The sequence below is a fragment of the Oreochromis niloticus genome, linkage group LG5, assembly GCF_001858045.2.
Source record: "Oreochromis niloticus isolate F11D_XX linkage group LG5, O_niloticus_UMD_NMBU, whole genome shotgun sequence".
Lineage (NCBI taxonomy): Eukaryota > Metazoa > Chordata > Actinopteri > Cichliformes > Cichlidae > Oreochromis > Oreochromis niloticus.
In genome coordinates this window covers 20,887,872-20,909,146 of record NC_031970.2, presented here as the reverse complement: position 1 = coordinate 20,909,146, position 21,275 = coordinate 20,887,872, and the positions used below count along the sequence as shown (strand labels likewise).

Sequence of the window (21,275 nt, the reverse complement as noted above, 5' to 3'; positions counted from 1 at the left end):
ACCTGTTTGGCCTCAAGGGTACTGGTTCTCCCTACACGCTGCGCACATGTGCTGGAGTCACTGAGTTATCTGGCCGAAGAGGAGTTGGATTTGTGGCTCAGCCATTGGATGGACGTCTCAACATTCCTCTTCCCACACTTACTGAGTGTAGCCACATCCCAGATGACAGGTCGGAGATACCTACTCCTGATGTAGTCAAATACCACCCTCACCTAAAGTCTATCACTCCTCTCATCCCTGAACTTAATCCAAATGCACAAATTCTCCTTCTGCTGGGTCCGGATGTCCATAAAGTGAGAGACCAACGCAACGGGCCCAATAATGCGCCTTATGCCCAAAGGCTGGACCTTGGCTGGGTCGTAGTTGGAGACATCTGTTTGGGTCCAGCTCATAAGCCGAAAGCAGTTAATGTCTACCGGACTAACATTCTGGAGAATGGGCGTCACTCTCATTTCAGTCCATGTCCCAACCACCTAGTTGTGAAAGAGAAGCTTACAACAAGGACAGGCATAAGACCTCTCAGCTCTCAAACCCTGGCACGCTTTCATCCTCTGGATAGTCTGTTTCAGAACTCTGATGATCATTCACTTGGCAACAAAATCTTTGAAAGAACAGAGAATGACAATGAAGTTGCCCCATCTATTGAGGACAAACGGTTCATTCAGTTGATGGATAATGAGATGTTCATAGACGACGCTAACAGTTGGGTAGCTCCCCTTCCCTTTTGCCCGCCAAGACCACGGCTGCCTAACAACAGAGAACAAGCTCTGACTCGTTTTACCAGTCTCTGCAAAACTCTAGAAAGAAAGCCTGAGATGAGGAGACATTTTCCGGCTTTCATGCAGAATATCTTTGAGATCATGCTGAACCAGCTCCAGCACTAAACGATGGAGACGAACGCTGGTACCTTCCCAGTTTTGGCGTCTAACATCCACGCAAGCCTGGCCAGATCCGAGTTGTGTTTGATTCAAGCGCTCCTTATCTTGGCATCTCCTTGAACGATGTGCTGTTGACAGGGCCAAACTTAAATAACAGTCTGCTGGGAGTACTAATGCGGTTTAGGCATGAACAGGTAGCCATCACAGCAGATATTGAACAAATGTTTCACAGCTTTGTTGTCAGGGAAGACCACAGGAACTTCCTCAGATTTCTTTGGTTCAAAGACAATGACATCATGAAGGAAGTTGTGGAATATCGTATGAGAGTACGTACTTTGTCTCTAGGGGCCACCGTAAATATACTTTTATTTACTCACTTCACATAAAATGTAATAAATAAATTATAAAATACAAAAACCAACTATTTACATTTCAGCTTTTAACTATTTAAATTTTCAGCTTTTTCCTTTTAAAAAGATTTAAAGTGCAACACAATAAATTTATATTTTATTGTGTTGCAAACCACAACACAATAAAATATAAATTAAAATATGCAAAACAAAAAGAAGATGCACATTCTCTGTCATATAGGCCTGGGAAGATTTTTTGGGAGATTGTTTTCCTGCTTGTAATTGCATACATAGGATTCACTGCATGAATGAACTTTCTGAATCCTTTATCATCCGGAACTGAAAATAATGTGGATGATTACTTTACCTTTCTATTGTGACGATGTTGTCTCTTGTTGTTGTCCCTGGCTTTCTTTCTCTCTCTGCTTTGTCTCTAGGGGCCACCGTATATATGTAAATATATATAAACAAAACCATGTTTTTTTTTACATTAGTAATTCCTTTTGTGCATAATTTTATATTGTCGTTGATAATAAATTAATTAAAGCAACAAAACAACCTGAAGAGCCAGTTGGGAGCCGAAAGAGCCAGCTCTTTTTAGTGAGACGAACCAAAAGAGCCGGTTCTCTAAAAAGAGCCGGAATTCCCATCACTAACCTGCAAAAGCAGCTATCAGTCTTCTCAAGGTAGCCCAACCCATATGGAAAAGAAATAGTAAAAACTTACAAAAGACTTGCATAAGATGTGGCCTACTTCATATAGTGAATCATATAAGGCTTATATGATTTACTCATGAAAGTGGCCACTTTCTCATTACTTTCATATATTGTTTTAGTAAGTATCCAAAACATACAAGTTTCATTTATATAATTTGTAAAGGGATCTTATATCTGTTTTCACTCTTGTATGCTTTTCATACAAGTCCACCCGTTGCACCCAAGGTGGTGCAGCAAACTCTAAAAGGTGGGCAGTACTCTTCACATGTTTAAGTGTTCGTGCTGTGCATATCGAGCTCAGAGTCAATGGACACATCGAGCTTCATTAATGCTCTACGGTGGTTCTTTGCTATGCGTGGTCCTGTGAAGATGATCCGCTCTGACTGTGGCACAAACTTTAAGGGAGCTTGCAGAGAACTTCAAATTCTCCTACAAGATGAAACTAACATCTCAAGGTACCTCAGTGAGGAAGGATGCACATGGCTGTTCAACCCACCTCATTCTTCCCACTTGGGAGGAGTGTGGGAAAGAATGATTGGGGTTTCGAGTCGGATTCTTGACTCTGTGCTTTCTCAGATCAGTCTCTCGCATCTCACTAATGAAGTGCTTCCAACCCTTATGACAAGGCCTCTTGCTCCCATCTCAAGTGATCCAGAGTCACCGTTTCTTCTGACTCCAGCAATGATAAAACACAGATGTGAGCAAGCTGTTAATTAATTTCATTTAGCTTAAAGGGGAAATTTTACATATGCTCATATTTAGCTCCATTTTTTTCATTCTTGGAAGTTATTTATAACAAGTCTTGGTTAAACCTCTCAGTTCAGCCACAGCCTGTTTTGGTTTCCTTTAAGACAAAGTTTCTTCTGACTAGTTTAACATAACAATGACGAGGTTTGAACAGCAGTTAGGAGGAGCTGTTGTGCTCCTCCTAACTGCAAAGCTTTTTACTTTATATGGGCTCTTTTTTACTGCCCTGCTTGTCAGAGCTTTTTCATGATGTCATGTGTTGAGGTCTTTGCAGGGGGAAAAAAACATCATAGACATTCACTGGTCATTGTAATGTCACTTCTGCTGGATTATTTATATTAATTGTGCCTCAAACATGTATATTTCACACTGTATGTCTATCTCATAGATCCCTTTGTCATGCCTGGTGAACAAATAAACTATACTGACTCATAGAAAGAGAAAAGACTAAGGTGAAAATGTGTTTTTAGAAAGTTTTTTTTTTTTTTTTTAGGTACAATGATTAATTGATGAGGGGAGCACAAAGAGTTACATAGAAGACACAGGGTACTAGCCAGATTTTCTAGGAACATGTTTAACATTGTGAATTTCCATGCCCTTTTTCTGTTGATTAAACCAAACGAAAATGCAAATGTAAACTAAAAATGTATTAGTCGTCCTGTCATTCCAGTGAATACGGGCCTCTAAGAAAACCAAATAGCAAAGCAGCACAAATGACCAAAAAAACTTTAACTGTTCTGTACCAATACTAAGGTTGGCTAAATATATTCTAGTTATATGTGTGAGGGTTTTTAAAAGTGTATCATTGCAGGTTCACAGTATGTGACGTGTGTCTTACTGTGGCCAGTTAGTGTGACACTGGCTGGTTTTCCTGAAAGCAAGTTCTAAAGCGAATATTTAATGTAAATGAGACTCAGAGCAGTCAGTCAGACTGTTGTAGTCTGTTCTGCACATTCACATTGTTCTTTTAATCATGGCTGATCTCCTGCTGCTAGTCGTTCTCATGTGTAAGTTAAACTTCTTATCAGGTTCATTCAATGTTCATGTCAACTATTACTTATTATAGGCTCACTTATAATGGCTGTTACGTGTTGCTGTTAGCATGTTTCTCTTGTTTACATCAGAATTTTAATACTAGTTTACATTTTTTTATTGTTGAATCTATTTTGTTGTTTTGTTCTTTTCTTCTTCAGATTCTTTTCATGAAATCGAAGCACAAGGTCAGTCATATTTTCATGTTTTAATCACTCTGTGGGATGTTTTATTTCTATTTTTTGTAGCTTCTCTAGAGTAACTCAGCTTTGCTCACCATGAATACTTTTTGTGCAACTATGAACTATTTAAAACCACATCTGTGTATATGAAATTTCAGCCAGTGTTCCACCTGAACTGACCGTGAATCCACCTGCGATCACAGAGACAGACTCAGTCACACTGAGCTGTCAGACATCTGCTGCTGTGCCTCAGTGTGATTTCTACATTGCAAGCCAAAAACTGTCCAAAGGTTCCTCCTGTGTGCAGACACTGACAGGGAGTGAGCTGCTGAAGATCGCGCATAAGAGTTTACCTGCTGAGGTTGAAGTGAGATGTTCTTACACTGTACAGGTTTATAGTGATAAACATACATCTCCTGACAGCAAGCCATCCACCATCATCATAAACAGTGAGTGACTACAATACCATGAACAGTTTGTAATATGTTTCACTAATGCTTATGGAGTTGATTATTATCTCAGTTCTTATGCTGCCATTATAAATATTTAATTTAAAATAAATAATATGGATGTAAATGTATTTAATTAATATAACAAATACATTATTTTTTCAGATCTTCGTCCACCTAAACTGACAGTGAGCCCACTGATGATCACAGACACAGACTCAGTCACACTGAACTGTCAGACTCCTGTTCCTGTATCTCAGTGTTATTTCATCATTTCAGGAGATAAAACAGCCAAATCAGGTCCTTGTTTGTGGACTCTAACAGGAGCTGAATTTCTGTCATGGACACGTCAAAGTTTACCTGTTACAGTTGAGATGACCTGTTATTACATTTTTAAACATAAATCTCCAGTGAGCAACATGTCAGCAATCATCATACAAAGTGAGTAAATTCTACTGAAGAGCTCTAATACGAGGATATTTGGCTACAGTATCAATACATAAAAAACAGGTTTCTATCAATTTGGGTGTTGAGGGGGGTATAAGAAAAAAATATTTGATCATTTAAAAACTAAAACGCTGAGAGAGGTTTCTATTATTAGATTGAAAGAATTAAATTAAACATTTGTTTATTTAACTTGGGAAATGTTTACATTTTTAGCTCCTCGACCTGAACTGACAGTGAATCTAATGATGATCACAGAAACAGACTCAGTCACAGTGAACTGTCAGACTCCATCATCTGTTTCTGTGACTCAGTGTTTTTTGTACTTTATGAGAAGAAGAAAATCTACGTCCATCTCCTGTCAGCAGACACTGACAGGAACTGAGCTCCTCTCTATGACACAGCAGAGTTCACCTGCTGATCTGGAAGTCACATGTTTTTACAGCTCAGAGCGTAAAGGAGGACAATACCAGTCTCCTCACAGTAACATATCCTTCATTAGTATACATAGTAAGTGATCATACTGTTTTTCTTGTTGTTTATTCTTTCAGGATCATATATCGGGTTCTGAGTTCTGCCATTTTAGTGAATCAGAGCCTCTTACTCACAAAAGAAAAAAAAAAAATCCAAGGGATAGAAATTGTGAAGGAACATGTATATTGTTCCTTCACAATTTCTATCCAGGTATTGCATCCAGGTTGTTTGAAGTTTTTATTTATTTTTTTAGATCCATCAAGTCTGATTATCTGTACATCACTTCTGAAAGGATCTGAAAGTACTGATCTGAATTTCACCAAAGATGCTACTACAGGTGAGAGTTTTACAATTGTTAATTGAAAACAAGCATTTACCTGAATACACTTACCTTACCACTCATGTAGTTGCTTTTACATTATTAGCTTACAAAGTAAGCAAGGTAAACTGATACTACAAAAAAAGAGTGGAACAAATAATTCTCTTGTTATACATTTGTGTATTTAGGTGTTATAAACAAACTGATTTAAATAATTTAACAAAATCTCAAAAATATACCTGTATTAAGAGCTGATACGAAACAAATTTAGAGAATACTTAATGTTCCTTTTTTAAGTGACACAGTTAAAAGTCACATGTACAAAAGGATGATTTTGTAGTCACACCTTTGTGAATTTCAGAGATTCTGGTGAATAAATGCAGATCTGTGTTTATGACCCAGCATTTTGTGTCACAACATCCTCACAACAACTTTCACAGTGTCTTTGCCCTGTTGATAATTTGAACCTGTGACATGACCTCTCTTAAAGCAGAAAAAAGGATGTGGATGATCGGAGCAGTGCTGATAGTGGATGCCTTTCTGCTTGTGTTGCCTTTTCTGCTTAATCAATGCAGGACTGGTAAGAATTTAAAAAGTCCAGTTCATACATTTTCACATTTCATTTCAATTTGATTTCATATTCAGGTTTTATTATTTTATGGTAGTAAAACATGAACAAATGACTGCCTATCCAGCGTTCCTCATTTGTCTTGGACTTCTAAAGTATTAATAAATAATTACTTGTTATTATTTTTTAACATTCTGCAGAGAAATGCCGTTTTGGGAGGTAAGAAATGTTATTCTCACATATTAGCACGTCTTGTGTATCAGTCTACACCTTAATTTCCATCATTGCTCACATTAAGGTTCATTCTGTTTTCTCTTTTTCCATTCAGAAAAAAAAGCAAAGTCAATGGTAAATCAAAATGTATGTTGCTCTTTTGATTTTACTGCAATAATAATTCAGATGCTATGTCAATAGTTTATATTTAGTCATTAAACACATTTTGTTGCGGTTTCTGTTTTAGATGATTGGAAATCTTTGGTGAGTCTCAACAATTGAAGACTTTTATTTTCAAAACTTCATCTACTCAGAGATATTCCTTCCTGCAGTGATTATCTGTGTTGAATAAAGCTGCTGTAATACCTGAAGTAAATTCTTATTAAATGATTTAACAGGCTGGTAATAGTGACACGTACAGTACTGTCACCTATGACTGCAACACTGGTGAGTTGCATTTTCCTTTATTCCTGTTGTTAAATACTCTGATTTTCAAATTTCACTGAACCAAATCGGACAGCTTGAATCTAAACAGACATAAAATCTCATTATAGATACAAATCATTAAAATATGTGTATTCAGTGAACTGTGAAAAAAATGTTATTGAGCATGTCAAATAATAAATATTTAAAGGGTTTTATTGCATTTTTTTTTTTTAACAATTATAGTAACTATAGAATAACTGGCACTTCATTTGCACCTTCTTGTTTATTCTTTACAGAGTGACAGCTGCACCTCCAGTGTCTCAGTTTAATGCCTGTTTAAATGTCAATGGACACTTTTTATTATTAAAAAAAACGATCTTTTTTTTTTCTCTGACCTTCATACAGTAACAACTGTAGCATCACACAAGAGCACGATCAATACTGTTTCCACACAGAGAATCGTGCTCATTGTTATTGTGATCTTACAGTAGCTTTATTAATATAATGGTTTCTTTGAGTGAAAAAGCTGTATTTCTGTACAAAGCCAGTTTCTACAATGAGATTGGTGTAACAAAGTAGTTGTATTCAGTGTAACTCATTTACAACATAAGTGAAAATATTGTTTCCTCTGCAGAAATTGTTTACTTTCTTTATACCATACCAAGTAATGAAAACACCAAAAATCAAAGTAATGTTAAACAGATCCAAACCTTTTTCTTGAATTAAAACCAAAAAAAAAAAAAATTCGTCATGGTCATTGTTGTTTCTGGTATTTCTATTTCCTTCTTCCTTTTGTTTCCCTGTCTTCCTCTTATTCATGTTTGGTCTTGTTTATCATTGGTTTCCTTCCTATTTTATTTTGAAAGCTTCCTTCTTTTACTTCCTGCCACTCAGTCCTCATTCAATTCACCTCAGCTTTATTTTTCTCACTTCAGGCTGTTCAGGCTATCTGCTCCATGTGTACAAGTAGTCTTGCCCCTGCCTTTATCTGATGTCAGTTTGTCTGTTTCCACTCTTTCTCTAGTTTTAGAAAGAAAACAGATCTCCTGTATTTGGGTCGTGTTTCCAGCTGTCCTATAAGAAACATAGGAAAAAACCACACAAATAGAATAAAGAATAAATGAGAATATGCCAGCTTTGACTTAATGAAATGTAATTTAAAGATGAATTTTTAGCTCTCTTTAATCTCCATCTTTTCATTGTTGGAAGTTATTTAAAACAGGCCTTGGTTAAACTCCTCAGTTCAGCCACAGCCTATTTTAGCACAAGTAAGACAAACTTTCTTCTGAACATCACAATAACAAGGTTTGAACAACAGTTAGGAGGAGCTACTGTGCTCAAGTCAAACCTTTTTGAGTTTCACAAGTTATACGATCTCTTTTTAGCTTTGCTACCTGTCAGTCTGTTTGTATACTTATACTAATAATGTACTTGACAAAAGCACAAATAAAAGTTGGAACTTTTAACATGGAGGTAAGTGTATTAAATCATTGTATAATATCCACAAAAAGATGACCATTCATGCAAAACTAGGGTCTATTCCATGCTAAGATCTGTGGGTACAAAATGTATGAAGAAACTTAAACCGAGCTTTGACAAATGTCATATGAGATCTGACATCTCAGACTGATCAGCATGAAATGCTTACTTGTCACTTTAGTAAAAATGCTTAGTTACACTCCTGATAAGTGGTTTAAACAATGATGTGTGGTGGCATCTACAGAAAGACAAGCAGACCCCTAAAAATAAAATAAGATAAAATAAAATAAAATAAAGCTTTAACAAGACAAACTGGACAGATTAAAGCATACTCAGCTCAGAAACACAACTCTACATCCTCATTTAAAAAAGTTAAAAGCATTTTTTAAAATCTGAGTTTAATTAAAAGCCTCGAGCCCTGTGGAATTTGGTTAAATGCCAACATATAGAGCAGGATGAAAATGAAAGTATTATATCAGTGAAACAGCTGGTTAAAATTTTGTGATTTCTCAGACATTAATCTGAAAGTGTTGTAAGAACTGCATCTGGTCCACTTACCTGTTTTACTAAACTGCACATTGCAGGAGTTCCCCTTGTTATTGTTAAAGCTTTTCAGTAATAATGTGTGTTTTCTCTTACATTAGTAATCTACCTATAGCACTCTACCCAAATCACAACCCAGAGGTTTAGCTACAGTGTGCATACACAATCAATCTGCTAACAGCTGCAAGCATCTCACATGACAAACTCCAGTCCATGATAGCTTTTTTTTTTTTTTAATGGATCTAATGCGGGAGAGTCACTGTTATTACATGCAGAGGTTCTTTCTCTTCAGCACCCTCTGCTGGTCATAGTGGGATTACTCACGAGCATATATTTAGTGGGGGTTTTTATGCTCCTATTGGTGGAGGAAACAGGAAGATGGCTGCTTGTTAGCCTGCAGATATGCTGTGCGTTGGCTTAGATGCCTTTTAAAACATTTCTGCCTTGGAGAGTTATTGCTTGTGAGTATTAATGATACAACAGGTTTACAAGTTTAGTTAGTGCATTTCTATCACAGAGATTTGTTTAGAAACAAGTTATTTCATCTGTTATGTTATAGCTTCCCAAGGCTAAGTTGTATTGTCATCACTACTGAGTCGCTGTTGTTACGCATACTATGTAACAGTATAGTTTGAAGTGTAAGTTAAAGGAAAGACATCTGGTAAGAGATGAGCCAGTGTGTACCAGTCTACTTTCAATACTCTATTTTATAATACATATTGCATAATACATACTGTAGATCCAAATTATGTGAATCATTTGTGATGTTACAAACCAAAACAGTGAGCTAATTTTTAAAATAATTTCCTTCTAACTTTTTATTTTAGTTAAATTCAAATGTAACTTGTATGAAGTGTTTCACACTTTAAAAAATGCTGAACTGATTAAAGGCCAAAATTTGTTTAGTCATTCTACTCATGGTGTTTGCAATGCGTTAAATGTCACACACTGACATTGAGGGTTTCAAAAAGTGTGACACAGCAGGTCTATCATTTGACGTGTGTCTCACTTAATGTTTTTTTCTGTCTTTCTGAGAATCAAGTTCTGAAAATGACATTTTATGTGGATGAAACTTAAAACAGGTTTAGTTGGCTTTGTATATTCACACTGTTCATTTTAGTAAAGCTGAACTTCTGCAACTGATCCTCTTGTGTCCCTCCCCCCTGCAATCTGTTTGTTTTCTGGCTTTTTATTAAAAAAAAATGTATTTTTTCGGTCAGAAAACATACAAATACTGATATGCCTTGCTTTGGTCTGCTTGTCCATCTATTGTCCCTGTTGTTCAATTTTTGGGGTTCCTGTTTCTGTCATGGTCCTGGGTCGGTGACCCAGCGCTTTAAGTTTATTATTATCATTTCTCTAGTTTATTCTGATTTTGTATTTGTTCTTAGGGTTTTAGTTGTGTGTTTCTATCATCCCTACCTGTGTCTCTCCTCTGTGTTCTGTTCGTGTCCCCAGTTGGTTGTGTAAAACAGTCTGTGAGTTTCCTGTTTTACTTTGTAGGTTTGTGTCTCGTTATGTCCATTAGTTCCAGCTGTGTCCCTGCCTGTCTGCCATTTCCTAATTACCTGGTGTGTGTATTTATACTGCGTGTCTGCCTGTGCTCCTCGTTGCGTCGTCTGTGTTTCCCAGTGAATTCTCTGTGTTACCCGGTGTTAATTCTGTGTTTCTCTGCGTCTCTCTGCCCAGCCTTCTTCATCTGCTCTCTCTGTATATCTCTTGGTGTCATTACGTTATCTGGTTTGTTTGTTAGTTTTACCCAGTTTAGGTTTATGTTCAGTTCTGCCCTCACCTTTTGTTATTTTTCGCTGTAAATAAAGCTCTACTCGCATCTCCACTGCCATCTGTATCTTGGATCCTCATTCATTCAACCACACGACTGCCGCCCCAGTCGTGACAGTACGACGCGACCACAAGATGGATCCAGCAGCTTTGTCTGGGGAGAGCGACCTCGCACGCATCCAACGCCTGATGGACTGGGTAACCCACACCACCAACGCAAGGGCGAAAGTGGTGGGGTTAAAAGCCATCGAGGCGATCCTGGAAGGAAATCCCTACCTCTGCCAGCTCAAGGGAGTTTCGGACTTAATTTGCAACCTGCATAAAGCCCGGGAGGTGGTGCATGCTCGCGAGTCCAGACTTTATCCAGCAGCAGTGGACTACGCCCATCCCGGAACAGTCGCGTCAGCTTCCCCTGCTGGTGGTTTTGCCCGGCCCGTTGAAGCCGTCCGCAGGGAGGAAGCGACGATCGCGCCACCGGCGCGTCACCCCACAGCCGGATATTGGGACTTCAGAACTGCTGGCTGTGGTGAGTGAGAAGGACCCTTTTTCTGTTTTGGACTGTGGGACAGTTTATTCAGGGGCTTTGTTTTGTGCAGCAGATAACAAGAACTGTTTGTTGCCTGTTCATTCTCCTGCTCAGCAGTCTTTACCTCGTTTAGCTGCCCAGCCACACGCTCGTTTAGCTGCCCAGCCACACGCTCGTTTAGCTGCCCAGCCACACGCTCGTTTAGCTGCCCAGCCACACGCTCGTTTAGCTGCCCAGCCACACGCTCGTTTAGCTGCCCAGCCACACGCTCGTTTAGCTGCCCAGCCACACGCTCGTTTAGCTGCCCAGCCACACGCTCGTTTAGCTGCCCAGCAGCATTCAGCTCAGCCTCCGGTATCCCCGCTAGCCCTGTCATCTATGCAATCTCCGTCTTCACCGACTCCCTCTATACGGGAGGCTGTGTCTGTGCCTCCCATTTTGGACTCTTTTTTTTCTAGTATGTATTTTTTGCAGAGAGACAAACACGTTAAAAATGTAATCATTCCTCAACAGCTGGCTAGTTTAGAGACTGTTACTTGCTCCAGCCCGTCCAGCCTTCTGCCTCGTCAGCTGGAGGGCCCGAGGAGCCCGTCCGGCCGCCAGCTGCAGCCTCATCATCCGCGCCAGCTGCAGCTTCATCCACGCCGCCAGCAGCAGCCTCCTCATCTGCTTCAGCGCAGCAGCAGCAGCTTCATCCACGCCGCCTGCAGCAGCCTCATCATCACCAGCCGTTTTCTAGGCTGCCGGCTGGTGATTATCGCCGTCGTGGACGCCCTCCTGAACGGGGTTGCCACCGCCGCCTTCCGCGTGGCCGGCATCCGGACTTCTGCCGCCACCGCCGCCTTCCGCGTGGCCGGCCTCCGGACTTCTGCCGCCACCGCCGCCTTCTTCAGGGCCGTGCCGCTGAACTGTTTCATCCTGGCCAACTGTGCTATCGGCCCCCGGGCCGGCCACCTGAACTATGTTTTGGACTCTGCTCCCCTGTGACTGTTTGGGACCTTTTATTTGGGACTCTGGGGCCTCCGTTTTGGTCCTGGTCCGGACCCTCCATCCTGGGCCTCCCACCGCCCACCCGGGCTTGGTGGTTCATTTGTGTTTTGGGGCTGTCGGGTACCAGCCCTTGAGGGGGGGGGGGGGGGGGGGTACTGTCAAGGTCCTGGGTCGGTGACCCAGCGCTTTAAGTTTATTATTATCATTTCTCTAGTTTATTCTGATTTTGTATTTGTTCTTAGGGTTTGAGTTGTGTGTTTCTATCATCCCTACCTGTGTCTCTCCTCTGTGTTCTGTTCGTGTCCCCAGTTGGTTGTGTAAAACAGTCTGTGAGTTTCCTGTTTTACTTTGTAGGTTTGTGTCTCGTTATGTGCATTAGTTCCAGCTGTGTCCCTGCCTGTCTGCCATTTCCTAATTACCTGGTGTGTGTGTATTTATACTGCGTGTCTGCCTGTGCTCCTCGTCGCGTCGTCTGTTTCCCAGTGAATTCTGTGTTACCCGGTGTTAATTCTGTGTTTCTCTGCTTCTCTCTGCCCAGCCTTCTTCATCTGCTCTCTCTGTATATTTCTCGGTGTCATTACGTTATCTGGTTTGTTTGTTAGTTTTACCCAGTTTATGTTCAGTTCTGCCCTCACCTTTGTTATTTTTCGCTGTAAATAAAGCTCCACTCGCATCTCCACTGCCATCTGCATCTTGGATCCTCATTCATTCAACCACACGACTGCCGCCCCAGTCGTGACAATTTCGTTTTTCTGTTTTTGCTTAAAAGTTCTCTTGCGTTTGGGTCCTTTTCCGGGCTATGTGTAAGCATAAACTGAATAAAACATAGATGTGAGCAAGCTGTTAATGAAGTTCATTTAGCTTAAAGGGTAACTTTTACATATGCTCATATTCAGCTCAGTTCTTTTCATTCTTGGAAGTTATTTATAAGAGGTCTCGGTTAAATCTCTCAGTTCAGCCACAGAATGTTTTGGTTTCCTTTAAGACAAAGTTTCTTCTGACTGGTTTAACATAACAATGACGAGGTTTGAACAGCAGTTAGGAGCTGTTGTGCTCTTAGTCAAAGCTTTTTACTTTATATGGGCTCTTTTTTTGCCACCCTGCTTGTCAGAGCTTTGTCATGTGTTGAGGTCTTTGCAAGGAAAATGTCACAGTGTGACAAAGTGGGTGAGAACACCATTTGTCCGTATTCTTAGTTAACATTCTTGTTCTTGTTTTGTAGTCTGCAATAAGCAAACATCTACTAATCCGGGTTTGTTTATGTTTTACACTTTCACTGATTATACAACATAACATCTTGGTTTAAATCAATTCTGACACGTTTGTTAAGTTAACATGATATTTATTTCAACTGTTAACTTGTTTTGTTTGAACTCACCATACCTACCTGTGTTCCAGGAACAAAAGAAGGAAATGTAGTTTCACTTCCTGTATTTATAGCTTTCTGGTTAATCTGAAGTCTGCGGAAGAGACCAGGTGAAGAAGGGGGAGAATCTTTGTAATTTAATAAAGTTGATTTTAGAGTGTGTTTATAGAGAAATGGATTTGTTGTAATACGTATCGACTATACACTGAAGAGTTTTGGGTTTTTTTGCTAGGAAGGAGTAGCAGTATAGGTTTGAGTGTAGAAATGTTTGTCTCACCTACCTATTGGAATAGTCCAGGGGTGAATGGACTATTTAAGCAGATGAACGCAGGTGTTCAGGGAAAAGGACCAGGTCAGTGTAGCTGTGTGCAGTTTGACCTTAACTTCCATTGATTTAAGTTCAGTTATGTTTATTTGAACTAAGTTAACTATGAGTTAAGTTTCTCATTTATTTTTGTAAATATTGTTTTTTTTTTTTTTTTGTTGGTTTTTTTTTCACAAACTCCTTCCATCCTTTAGCCGCTTAGGTCAAGTCCTACCACACACAGACATTCACAGGTCATTGTAATGTGACTTCTGCTGGATTGTTAATATTAATTGTCAGAGGTGTGGACTCGAGTCACATGACTTGGACTCGAGTCATTAATTTTATGACTTTAGACTTGACTTGAAAAAAGGTTGTAAGACTTGTGACTTGACTTGGACTTTTACACCAGTGACTTGGGACTTGAATTGGACTTGAACCTGTTTACTTGAAAAGACTTGATATTTTACCCAAATCTAAAATTTAACATACATATTATATAAAAAGTGCAGACCATTAATTCACTTTATTCATTCATTCATTCTTACCACACTCCGTATGTATGTGAGCGTGGGCTGTAGCACAGCCAATCAAATTAACCAGATTTGAAAAAAACAAGAACAAAAACGCTCGAGCCAAAAATGCTTCCAAGAGTAATTTCTTTCGGGTACATAAACTACGAAGTAGTCAACAAAAAACGAAATGCAATATGCAAAACATGCAAGAAGAGAATCACAGACGGAGATGGAACAACTTCCAACTTTGTCCGACATTTGAAGTTGCATAAAGAACAGTAGGTGGTGCTTTGCTTTTTTTTTTTTTTTTTTTTTTTTTTTTGCTACGATGAGACAGCTGACTTAGCTAACTTCATCTTATTAGCAAATGTTCTTCGGGCTACGTTGATGATACTGTTTGGCTTTAACAGGTATGATATGTTTGTCATGCTATTTTAAATCCGGTCCTACAAGCGCATCCAAGTATAACATGCAACTTGTTAGCTCAGAATTGTCGGTGAATGGTGAGCAGGGTCCGTTTCAGAAAGTGGGTTCTGTAGCTGTACTCAGTCTCTCTCCGTCTCCTCCCCATCATTAACCCCGTAGATTTAACCCAGTTTAGACTGACAAATATTTATTTTACCATCACATCACAATTCAAAATCACTGTGTTTAATTTGCAATTAGTGTATGGTCGTGTTTAATTTTTGCATGTCTGAGCCAGGGAAAAAATTTTTTTTTGGTTAGAAAATCTGGCCCACCTTAGTGTGTAATTGAGTAGTCCTGCTATACATGGCCTTTTTCTTCTGTCATTTATGTCAATACATCAAATAAAATACTTTGATCTTATATTATTAGCTGTTGTTTATTTGCAAAGGTTATTCTCAACAGGGATGCTAGACAAAAACGGCGTTTTCTACAGACAGCCTAGCATATGCTCCACTTGCGAGTGAAAAAAGAAAAAGAAAAAACACCCCTTCCCTATTGGTGTTAGAGTTTACCATGTCAGCCAATCAAAAAAATGATAAGGCAACATGTGACATTTGGTTGTTTAGGGAGAAGGGGAAGTTTTTAGGAGTGACACCCGCGACGGAAAGCGGGCGAGCGAAAGAAAGAGAGAGAGCGAGTTTTCATATGTGAGACATTAGTGACGTTTAGCGTGTTTGGAGGCTATAGTTAGTTTGTGTAGTTATTGTTTTGTATTGTGTGTCGGTTAGACTGCTGAATTTCATATTTGATCTAAAAAAGCTGTCAAAGGCAGATTCCAATGTAAACGCTGTCTCCACATAGAAAACTGGACTGTTGCACCTCCAGTTGTCAGACCTGCAGGGTTTAGGCCTGTGGTGTTCTCCTCTGTCTTATACTGAACACAAACTACATTTTTTGGACTGGCACAAACCATTTGTGTGCCTTCTTATTTGATGCAGCACACCTGATTGTTCTGTAAATAGATTTAAATGGTTATATAAAAAACGCCTGAGGCCTTGGCTGCATTTTTAGGTAAATAGTACCATATAACTTTGTTGTTTGCAAAACTTGTGCATAATTTTTAGAAATGTACAATTTCTATTTGCATTTCAAGTTATGAAAATGATTCGTTAAACATGTAAAAAAATATAACTTTTTTCTACTCGGATTCTGAATTTTTTGTCTGAATTTAGATCAACTGTGCTAATATAGTATACCAAAATGAAAAAAATAACTCAAATTTCAGATATTTGAGGTTGTGCTGTAAATAATGATACCAAACAAGGCAAGAAAAACATATTTTAAAAGTGAAATATAGAAGTAAAATCAAAAGTAGTCAAGAACGGCCAATTATACCCGGGACCCCAGAGGGTTAAAAAAAAGACTTGAAAGGACTTGAAATTCAAAGTTTCGGACTTGGGACTTGACTTGAAAGTTGTCTGTCTTGACTTGCGACTTGACTCTGACTTGCTTGACTTTACTTGAGACTTGACTTGTGACTTGAGGATAAAGACTTGGGACTTACTTGAGACTTGCAAAACAATGACTTGGTCCCACCTCTGTTAATTGTGCCTCAAACATGTATATTTCACACTGTATGTCACTTTCATAGATCCCTTTTTAATGCCTGGTGAACAAATAAACTATACTGACTCACAGAAAGCACTCATAAATATTGTTTTCTAAATCTGATTGCCTCAAGGCCTTATGGCATCCTCCACACTATGCACTTGAACATATAAATTGTTTCATTGAATTTTGAGTTTTTTAATCAACCTTGTTACATCTGTGGTGTTCCCGGTCAAATATGACCACCATAGAAATTGAATGGGAATCCACTCAACCCCTCCCCCAATTGACTGAATGACCCCCTGAATGGCCCACTGAGCAACCACTGAAGGACTCATTGAACGACCCACTGAACTGAATTTGGTTGTGAAAAATGTTTGTTATGCTAATTTAAGAGTTGTTAAAACAGACTGGTCAATTTTCACCGGGAACACTAAAGTAAGGGGGGTGGGGGTGCACAAAACTGGAGGGTTAGGAGGTACAATGATTAATTGGTGAGGGGAGCATAAAGAGTTAGAAGACACAGGGTAATAGCCAGATTTTCTAGGCACACATTTAACATTGTGAATTTTCATACTCTGGTCTTTTACTAAACTTTCTCAACGCCAAGCACTTTTGTTGAATAAACCAAACTAAACTGCAAATGCAAACTAAAAATATTGATAACAAATGTCATCTAAGTCAATTCCTCACAGGATATAAACTCTAGTCCACTTGATTAATGTTTGAGCTGTAATAAACCACATCCTTGTCCTGTTGGAGCACATGTGACTCTGTAAAGCCATGAAGCGAAACTTCTATCACACTGCACAGGCACAAAGACAGGAGGACGTGAAGTGAAAGTTAAAAAACGAGAGCCGAGGCAAGTATTTCAAAACATGAAACAAAGACAACATGACTTTAATGAAGAAAGTGAGGCATCGCACACTTTAGTATTGTTCATACAACACCTATAAAAAGAGTATTTAATAATAATAAAAGAGCATCCATTCTATGTAAATTAATGTTTGTTCATTAAGATCTGACAGTGCTGACAACAGCACTCAGACAGATAATCAGTTACAGTGAGCGTGAAAAATCAGTTGTAAAGAACTAACAATTTATCATAGAAAAACATTGAAACATCAATAAAAAAGCTTATTTACAGTCTTTTATTAAATGTTTGTTCTCATGTTTGTATAGTAAATATAAAGCTGCAGTCAGCACACAATGACATGTTTATAAATCAGGTGGAAGGTTTCATTATATATGTATCAGTATCTTAAAAGTGATTAATAATCTATTCAGGCCAACATGATAAAAACCCTCCACCAAAACACTGAAAAACATTTATGTATCTGATGTAACAAGATGTACGTGATATAAAGCATGTATGTATTAGTCCTCCTGTCATTCTAGTGAATACGAGCCTTTAATAAACACAATAGCAAAGCCACACAAATGACCAAAAAACACTTTAAGTGTTCTGTACTAATACCGTGGTTGGCTAAATATATTCTAGTTATATGTGTGAGGGTTTTGAAAAGTGTATCTTTGCATTTTCACAGTATGTGAAGTGTGTCTTACTGTGGCCAGTTTGTGTGACACTGTGAAAACTGTGGTTTTCCTGAAAGCAAGTTCTAAAGTTAACATTTAATGTAGGGGAGACTCAGAGCAGTCAGACAGACTGTTGTAGTCTGTTCTGCACATTCACATTGTTCTTTTAATCATGGCTGATCTCCTGCTGCTAGTCGTTCTCATGTGTAAGTTAAACTTCTTATCAGGTTCATTCAATGTTCACGTCAGCTATTCCTTAACATAGGCTCACTTATAATGGCTGTTAGCATGTTTCTCTTGTTTCTAACACTAGTTTACATTTTTTATTGTTGAATCTATTTTGTTTCATCTCCTTTTCTTCTTCAGATTTTTTTCATGAAATCAAAGCACAAGGTCAGTCTTATTTTCATGTTTTAATCAATGTATGGGATGTTTGATTTTTCTTTGCTCGTCATGAATATTTTTGTGCATATGTTAACTATTTAAAATAACATCTATGTAAATGTAATTTCAGCCAGGGTTCCACCTGAACTGACCGTGAATCCACCTCTGATCACAGAGATGGACTCAGTCATACTGAGCTGTCAGACTCCATCATCTGTTTCTGTGCCTCAGTGTGATTTTTATATTGCAAGCCAGAAACTGTCCAAAGGTTCCTCCTGTGTGCAGACACTGACAGCGACTGAGCTGCTGAAGATCACACATAAGAGTGTACCTGCTGAGGTTGAAGTGAGATGTTCTTACACTGTACAGGTTTATAGTCATAAACATACATCTCCTGACAGCCAGCCATCCACCATCATCATAAACAGTGAGTGACTAAAGTACCATGAACAATTTATAATATGTTTTACTGATGCTTATGGAGTTCACCTCACGGCATATGCTGCCATTATAAATATTTATTGTAAAATAAATAATATAGAAATAAATCTATTTAAATAATCTAAATTATACTTTAATTTTTCAGATCTTCGTCCACCTAAACTGACAGTGAGCCCGCTGATGATCACAGAGACAGACTCAGTCACAGTGAACTGTCAGGCTGTTTCTGTGTCTTGGTGTTATTTCATCATTACAGGCGATAAAACAGCCAAATCAGGTCCTTGTTTGTGGACTCTAACAGGAGCTGAATTTCTGTCATGGACACGTAAAAGTTTACCTGTTACAGTTGAAATGACCTGTTATTACATTTTTAAATATAAATCTCCAGTGAGCAACATGTCAGCAATCATCATACAAAGTGAGTAAATACTACTGAAGTGCACTAATACAAGGATGTTTGGCTATAGTATCAATACAAAAAAAAGAAACCGGTTTCTATCAGTTTGGGTTGTTGTGAACAAGTAGAAATGTTTCCATCAGATTTAAACTAAACCTCTGAGAGAGGTTTCTATTATTAGATTGAAAGAATTAAATTAAACATTTTTTCATTTAACTTGAGAAATGTTTAAATTTTTAGCTCCTCGGAGTGAACTGACAGTGAATCCACAGATGATCATAGAGCCAGACTCAGTCACAGTGAACTGTCAGACTCCATCATCTGTTTCTGTGACTCAGTGTTTTTTGTACTTTATGAGAAGAAGAAAATCTACGTTCATCTCCTGTCAGCAGACACTGACAGGAACTGAGCTCCTCTCTTTGGCACAGCAGAGTTCACCTGCTGAGGTTGAAGTCACATGTTTTTACAGCTCAGAGCATAAAGTAGAACATATGTTGCTGTCTCCTCATAGCAACATATCCTTCATTAGCATACAAAGTCAGTGATCATCATGTGCTGGTCTATATTATACCTCAGTACAGGATGTGCATATACTTTTTGTTTAACAAACCAAAGTAAGAAATTAAAGCTGGTGTTTATAGAGTTTAATTTAATTTAATTTAATTATAACGCATTAGGAGGGATGTAAGATTTTATTCTTATATAAACTGCCAGTTTGTTGAATTGATTTGAGACCAAATTTCCAGTGAGTACCATGTCACCAGTTACAATACAAAGTGTGTAAATACTACAGTATTGCACTAATATGTGGAGGTTAAGCTACAATATCAATACAAAACAACAAGCTGTTCTCAACTTGAGGAGATCTAGTCTGTGAGGAAAATTATAATGCGCATCACATTTGATCATTTAAAAAAATAAGACTCCCAGAGCAATGTCTATTATTAGATTTTATTTTCAAAATGAATGAAACATTTGTTTATTTAACTTGAGAAATTTTAACATTTTTAGCTCCTCGACCTGAACTGACAGTGAATCCAACTGTGATCATAGAAACAGACTCAGTCACAATGAACTGTCAGACTCCATCATCTGTTTCTGTGACTCAGTGTTTTTTGTACTTTATGAGAAGAAGAAAATCTACGTCCATCTCCTGTCAGCAGACACTGACAGGAACTGAGCTCCTCTCTATGGCACAGCAGAGTTCACCTGCTGAGGTTGAAGTCACATGTTTTTACATGTCACAGCATAAAGGAGGACAATATCAGTCTCCTCACAGCAACATATCCTTCATTAGTATACAAAGTAAGTGATCATACTGTTTTTCTTGTTGTTTATTCTTTCAGGATCATATATCGGGTTCTGAGTTCTGCCATTTTAGTGAATCAGAGCCTCTTACTCACAAAAAAAAAAAAAAAAAATCCAAGGGATAGAAATTGTGAAGGAACATGTATATTGTTCCTTCACAATTTCTATCCAGGTATTGCATCCAGGTTGTTTGAAGTTTTTATTTATTTTTTTAGATCCATCAAGTCTGATTATCTGTACATCGCTTCTGAAAGGATCTGAAAGTACTGATCTGAATTTCACCAAAGATGCTACTACAGGTGAGAGTTTTACAATTGTTAATTGAAAACAAGCATTTACCTGAATACACTTACCTTACCACTCATGTAGTTGCTTTTACAGTATTAGCTTACAAAGTAAGCAAGGTAAACTGATACTACAAAAAAAAAGAGTGGAACAAATAATTCTCTTGTTATACATTTGTGTATTTAGGTGTTATAAACAAACTGATTTAAATAATTTAACAAAATCTCAAAAATATACCTGTATTAAGAGCTGATACGAAACAAATTTAGAGAATACTTAATGTTCCTTTTTTAAGTGACACAGTTAAAAGTCACATGTACAAAAGGATGATTTTGTAGTCACACCTTTGTGAATTTCAGAGATTCTGGTGAATAAATGCAGATCTGTGTTTATGACCCAGCATTTTGTGTCACAACATCCTCACAACAACTTTCACAGTGTCTTTGCCCTGTTGATAATTTGAACCTGTGACATGACCTCTCTTAAAGCAGAAAAAAGGATGTGGATGATCGGAGCAGTGCTGATAGTGGATGCCTTTCTGCTTGTGTTGCCTTTTCTGCTTAATCAATGCAGGACTGGTAAGAATTTAAAAAGTCCAGTTCATA

General features: G+C 38.3%; 1 protein-coding gene and 1 long non-coding RNA gene across 2 annotated transcripts; both read left to right on the top strand.

Moving 5' to 3' along the window:
- Window positions 1-5,531: 5,531 nt before the first annotated feature.
- Window positions 5,532-7,521, top strand: LOC102077520 (uncharacterized). The gene is made up of 3 exons (XR_268654.3): window positions 5,532-5,609; window positions 6,082-6,171; window positions 7,095-7,521. It is a non-coding gene; the product is annotated as an uncharacterized LOC102077520 (long non-coding RNA).
- Window positions 7,522-17,977: 10,456 nt separating this feature from the next.
- On the top strand, window positions 17,978-20,443 carry LOC109202127 (uncharacterized). The gene is made up of 6 exons (XM_025907025.1): window positions 17,978-18,061; window positions 18,222-18,248; window positions 18,370-18,666; window positions 18,826-19,098; window positions 19,318-19,509; window positions 20,424-20,443. Exons 1-6 carry the CDS (start codon window positions 18,028-18,030, stop codon window positions 20,441-20,443), a joined length of 843 nt encoding a protein of 280 aa, XP_025762810.1. The 5' UTR covers window positions 17,978-18,027.
- The last annotated feature ends 832 nt before the right edge of the window (window positions 20,444-21,275 follow it).